At 50.4% G+C, this 6,214-nt stretch overlaps 1 protein-coding gene across 2 annotated transcripts; it reads left to right on the top strand.

Annotated features, from left to right (window-relative positions):
* The first annotated feature begins 1,282 nt into the window (after positions 1-1,282).
* On the top strand, positions 1,283-5,836 carry TSPYL5 (TSPY like 5). 2 transcript variants are annotated; one of them, XM_024756631.1, is made up of 2 exons: positions 1,283-3,627; positions 4,956-5,836. In XM_024756631.1, the coding sequence occupies exon 1, from the start codon at positions 1,457-1,459 to the stop codon at positions 2,711-2,713; it is 1,257 nt and encodes a 418-aa protein (XP_024612399.1). In that variant the 5' UTR covers positions 1,283-1,456; the 3' UTR covers positions 2,714-3,627; positions 4,956-5,836. The 2 variants fall into 2 exon arrangements, with proteins under 2 accessions (XP_024612399.1, XP_024612401.1); XM_024756633.1 differs by having other exon boundaries at positions 1,283-3,583.
* Positions 5,837-6,214: the final 378 nt, after the last annotated feature.

A 6,214-nucleotide genomic window follows, 5' to 3' on the forward strand; every position in this document is an offset into this window, starting at 1 on the left:
GCCTGAAATTCTGCATTTTTAACAAGCTTCCAGGTGATGCCAGGCTGCCGGGCCACAACCACAAGAGAGTACAAGAGAGTAATGAGTGTAAGAGGTATTGAGAACCCAGAGACGCTGGGGCTTACCTCTCCATTAGCTGGTTGCAAGGGCCTTCTTGTTCCCTTTGAACTTAAAGAGACAACCTGAAAACTTTCATACTGGTCATAACCTTGTCACTGGCTTCACTATTTCATGGTCCTTTCACCTAGCTAGTAAAAGCATGGTCCAGGGCTCTCTTGTGAACACGAAATAGGTTGTCTGGCTGTTTCTTTGCAGTCTCTAAGAAGTTTCTAGGGCCTCCTCACTGCCACTGTGGAGGGTCTGCTTCTGAACTTTAACCTGGGAAGCCCTGCTCCACTCCTTGAATGATAATTAAATAATTCTCTGACCACATTCCCATCTGACTCCAGTTATAGAAATTCTGACTTGTATCCTTCACTCCTGGCCCTATACCTTGAGTGATAGCCCAGCTCTGTAAATTAGGCCTGAGGCAGCTAGAGGACTCAGGTCATGGTCCCAGGATGAAGAGGTGCTCGGCTGATGCTGGTTTAACAGGCAAGGCTGGCCTTCTTAAGCGCTAACGCAGTAATTTACAGCTGAGCAGGTCTGGAAGGATTAGACACCTGTGAATATAAAATAAAGGTTATGAGTCTGAATTGGGTTAGAATTGAGCTTCCATGCCTTATTGCGTTACCTCAGGAATGTTCCTCGGCATCTCTGAGCCACAGTTTTCTCATCTGGAAAATGAGAATGATAACAATACCTCCTTAACATATTGAGAAAATGCATATAAAGCACATAGTAAAGTGCCTGACACATAATGATACTCATAAAATAGCAGTTGCTATTTTTTTTTTTTAAGTAGTTAGTACTAACATCCCACCACGTATCACATTGCTTTGTGGCCTGGCATTACGGTACCTACCTTTAAAGTCCCTGGAGTTAAGGTACCTGGGCAAATCCCTCAGCAAAGGCTTTCAAAGATGAGACATAGAGACCAGGAGCAGTTTCATCGTGATAGATGTCACAGAAGATAACTGAAGGAACTTTAGATATTTAGCTTAGAAAGTATATGGTAGGGGAACTGACATGATGGCTGTCTTGAGGGTGTCTTGTATAAGAGGACCGCGAGGGCACAACTGAGACCAACGAGAAGAAACTAAGCGAAAGGACTGCCCTCTTGAACAGTGAGAGCGAGCTGGGGTGAGATGGGGGTGGGGGCGTCTGTGAGGGTCGGCTGGTGCGCAGCTGCGGCACTGGAGCCAATCACCGGGCGCATCCAGTCCTCGCGCTACGGTACCGTCGTGCAGTCGTGACGTAGACGGTTGCCATGGAGAGGGCCTCTCGGTAGGGACAGCGAGCTGGCGCCAGGGGCCGCAGGCCGGAGCGTGCGTTTGAAGTTGAGTCCGTTACCATCATGAGCGGCCGAAGTAGGGGTAAAAAGTCCAGCCGCGCCAAAAACCGTGGCAAAGGCCGCGCCAAAGGCCGAGTCCGCGCTACTCCTGACGACGCCTCACGCGACCCGGACCCTCCACAGTGCCAGAGGCTCGGGGAGGAGACCCAGGAGGCACAGGTGCAGGCTGGCGCGGGTTGGGGTGGCCTGGAAACCGCTGAAACCGCTGAGCCCGCGCCGCCCCGCCGGCCCGGGGAAGAGGGTGCCTGCCGGCTCCCCCTGGACTGTGGCCTCGCGCTCCGGGCCCGGGCTGAGGGGGATAGCAGGCAGGCCGCATACAGGCCCGGCCCGGGGAATGCCACAACCCTCTCGGAGCGCCTGCCGACAGACACTGTCTTCGTGGGAACCGCGGGGCCCATGGGAAGGCCGAAAAATGTCCCTCGCGTTGGAAATCGACGCTGCCCCGCTGGGAAGAAGGCCCCAGTTACCTGTAGCGCAGTGGGCAGGGCGTCTCCGGCCGTAGCTGTTGGGAAACCGAAGAAAGGGACCACTGGGGAGTCTGCCTCCGTTCCAGTGGTAGAGGAAGAGAAGGTGGAGAAGGATGCAGGGTCAGGGCCCCCGGCAACAGATGGCAGCATGGATACACTGGAGAACGTCCAGCTGAAGTTGGAGACCATGAACGCCCAGGCGGACAGGGCCTACCTGCGGCTCTCCCGCAAGTTTGGGCAGTTGCGACTGCACCACTTAGAGCGCAGGAACCTCCTCATCCAGAATATCCCGGGCTTCTGGGGGCAGGCTTTTCAGAACCACCCCCAGCTCTCATCCTTTCTGAACAACCAAGATAAAGAGGCACTCAGCTACTTGAACAGCTTGGAGGTGGAAGAGCTTGGCCTTGCCAGATTGGGCTACAAGATCAAGTTCTACTTTGGGCGCAACCCCTATTTCCAAAATAAGGTGCTCATCAAGGAATATGGGTGTGGTCCTTCCGGTCAGGTGGTGTCTCGTTCTACTCCAATCCAGTGGCTCCCAGGGCACGATCTTCAGTCCCTAAGCCAGGGGAACCCAGATGACACCCGGAGCTTCTTTGGGTGGTTTTCAAACCACAGCTCCATTGAGTCTGACAAGATTGTGGAGATAATCAACGAGGAGTTGTGGCCCAATCCCCTGCAGTACTACCTTATGAGTGAAGGGGCCCGAGCAGAGAAAGGAAAGGAGGGCAGGCCATGTCCAGCAAGGCAGCCAGTGGACACCCCAGAGCCTGGGGTAAACAATTCCAACTGATTCTGCACAAGTCTCCCTACTACCTCCTGCTGGACCCGTGCCCAGCTGACCACATGTGTTTGGCTGTCTGCCTTCTCTTCATGTTGACCTCTGTGCACTGTGTTCCCTTTGGACTTTAGTTACAAGAATATGGTGTTTATGATATGTTCTTTTGCCTCCCCATGGCATTCTTGCTTTTTTACGTTAGTGTCACATGTTACGTGATCTCACCCCTACTGTTTATATGTTAAACACACATGATTCAGATGTGTGCTGCCTTTACCTACGTTGCCTGGACCCTGTTCTTGGCTCTGGCCTTTCCCACCTGTCTTTAACGTGGACACTCGAGTCATCCCACAAGAGGACCAGTGCATCCTTAAGCTCTGCTACTTCAGGGCCCGTGACTTGCTGGCTGGTTCATGTGGCCGTGCATGCCATCTATGGCAAGCTCTTCTGTTGCCACTGCAAAATGAAGCTTGTGCGCATGGTATTGGCCGTCAGCCAAAACTGATTGTTCCGTGGCTCTGGGGTCACCAGCCAAGGTGCCATCTACAAGATCTCTGGCTTTGGCCAGGGGCCCATGCTGTCCTCCTGGACACAGATGAGGTTAAGGGTGAGAAGCAGTATGCCATGTGTTCTGTACCATCATGCATCTCTTCCTGCCTCTGGGCCCTTCTCCTGGTGAACCTTCGTCAGGGTCTGCACCATGACCCGTCACTATGAGGCCATTGAGTTTTGTCTAGGTTGCTATCGGCCCCAGTTGGCTTCCTGGTCAACAAGGACCTCAAGAACTGCTTGTGGACCCAGGCCCCCTGCCGGTGTTTGAGACACACACCTACCCTCCCCAGCCTTCCAGCAACCCTCCTGGCTGCCGGACTGATGGGCGGGCTGGTATGTATGGACATGTGTTCACTGCCATCAAGCTGTGGCTCCAGGTGAGGGTGGGGACTGGACTCACCTATAATCTAGGTATCTTGATTATCAACTCCCCTCATCCCTTCCTCACACATGACCAGAGTGCTATAGTGGGGTTGCTGGGGAAGAGGTATTTCTGATCTGTGGGCCTGTGGCTACTTCATCTCACACCTCCACGCCTCCTTCCTCACTCTTCCTTCCCTCCCTCTCTCCCTTCCCTCTCTCCCTGTCCTGTCTACCACTCCTCCCTCCCTTCCTTTTTTTTTTTTTTTTTTTTTTTTTTTATTTTTTTTTTTGTTTCAGTAGTACCGCATCTCAGAAAGAGAAAACAAAACAATTCTAAAACCAGGGTTTTCTACATACAGGTAGCGAGATAGCTGGGGACTTGCTGTACACACGCACACACTGGGCTGGAAGAGGGTAGAGGAAGCCAGAAGGCCAAGTGGGTCTGGGTTCAGACCCTGCTCCCGACTCCTGGGTTCACGCTATAATTCTGATGTTGAAAACTCTTTTCATGGCTGTGTATCTGCTAGAATGATAACCCCCCAGGCAGCAGTGTTGTGAACCAGGGTTACTCCTGTTCCGACCTTTTCCTCTGTCCCTTAAGACCCAGTTGCCTCCTGCTGTTTCTTCCTCTGTGGTAGCCTCTCGCCCTCTGGAACCTCATTCCCCAGCTTTCCCACCCTTAGCAGTCCTTTGCTCTCTTGGCTTCTACCCTCAAATACCCGTAGAAGTAGGCTTTGGTTTATAGGGTGGGGGATCCCAAGGCTGTCTCCTGGGGCATGGGGATGCGGGTGGGCAGAACCTGTTCTGAATCTCCAAGGTTCATTTCCTGTGGGTGTAAAAGCTGATCTGGGCCCTCCCTGCCCAGGCTCACCTGTGCCCTCTTTCCCCCTTATCCCTGAGGGTGGGAAAGTAGGACTGTGTCTACACTTGCCCTCCATCCACCAGCGTCCCTTTCCTTATGGAAGACCTTGTTCTGAGTTCCCCAGGGGCTAGGGAGGTCTTGACTCAGAGCTGTCGAGAGGCTGTTTTGGGCAGGGGAGTTGGGGCAAAAACACAGAGTGGGAATGAGTCTGGTGTGGAGCGGGCCTGGAAGAGCAGATAGAAATGGCTTGAGGAGCCTCAGGGAGAACACGCCTGCCTCTCAGTGTTGGAGTGGATGGGGAGGGACCTTCCCCAGGGTGGGGATGGGAGAATTAAAGGGCTGTGGGCAAATGCGATGCCTAGGTGAGGGTATGCCCAAAGCTTTGTCCCGTCTCTCTCTCATCATTAGTGGATTTTATAAATCATAGAAACAAACAAAAACAGAATAATGTTACTTTGGATGCTTTCTCTTTTGTTCTAGGTGTGGCCTTGTGTATGTGGAAGATTAATGTATATGCTGCTTATTTTGTCTCTAAGTAAATCTAACCACTTTCCTCATTTTTTGCTTAATGGGAAAATAGAACTCTACAGGTCTGCCTGCCTTTTTTTTTTTTTTTTTTTTTGAGCTGCTTCTTCTTTGTTATGGACATTTTCAGACGTGCACAGAAGTGGAGAGGATGGTCTCTGGACCCCGTGTGCCCATCGCCTAGCTACATCAGTTATCAATTATGATCAACCTGGTTTCATCTGTGTCTCCCTCTCCCTGCCTGTATTGTTTATCAAAAGTCCAAGATCCTGTGCCATTTCAACCAGGACTGCTTTGGGAGATTGGGACTGTGTGTTGGTGGTGATAGTGGTGGGGTGCATTGTCATTATCACATCAGGTCTGTTTTTTGCTTTTCGTGTTAACTAATGAAGTTCCAGAGGTGGGCCTTAGAATGAAAGTCTTCGCAAGTAACAAGAAGTCGCACAAAGAGATGAAGGGGATGCTGCCTTTTCCCTGCATCCGCAAAAGGAGAGAGAGACTGTTCGCTGATAAAGACTTATCAGTCTTTGATAAGGTGCTTACTTGAGATCTTTCACCAGAGCATCAGTCTTTTTTCCTGTGTAAGATGGAGACTTGTGTGACTATTAGAATTATCAGCTTGTCCTGGTCTCATAATACAACTCTGGGCTTGAAAGTATAATTTGGAAATTGTTGCTGTGTTCTGTGATAATAACCTCCCAACAGTAATCAGTAACTGGTCGTCTTACTTGGTAATTGACACCCTGGTAATACAATTATTTCTTTGTTCTGAAACAGTTTAAATAGTTGTAAGTTTGCATGCGTGATGGAAAAAATAAAAGCCTGTATCTCTGTTACATTTTTTTATCTTTGAAAAAGAATTGGAAGGTTAAGCAGAGGCTGGGTAGTTGAGGGGATGTATACTATGGCATACGTGAGTGATTCCTAAGCCTCAGGCCCATGTGTGACTAGCTACATTAACGATATATAAAATTCTGATTCTCAAGCCCATACCAGAGATTGCGATTCTGTGGTTCTGGGCAGGCAGTCTTGTTTTTAACAAGCTTTCCAGGTAATTCTAGTGGAAATCCAGTGTTTCTCAAATTTTAGAGTACCTCTGAATTTTGTGGGGAATCCTGTTAAAATATGAATTTTGATGCAGTAGTCCAGGGTGGAACCTGAGATTCTGCAGTTCTAACACACTTCCAGGTGATGCTGGTGCTGGCAGGTTGCGA

The sequence above is a fragment of the Neophocaena asiaeorientalis genome, unplaced genomic scaffold, assembly GCF_003031525.2.
Source record: "Neophocaena asiaeorientalis asiaeorientalis breed wild unplaced genomic scaffold, Neophocaena_asiaeorientalis_V1.1 scaffold29, whole genome shotgun sequence".
Taxonomy (NCBI): domain Eukaryota; kingdom Metazoa; phylum Chordata; class Mammalia; order Artiodactyla; family Phocoenidae; genus Neophocaena; species Neophocaena asiaeorientalis.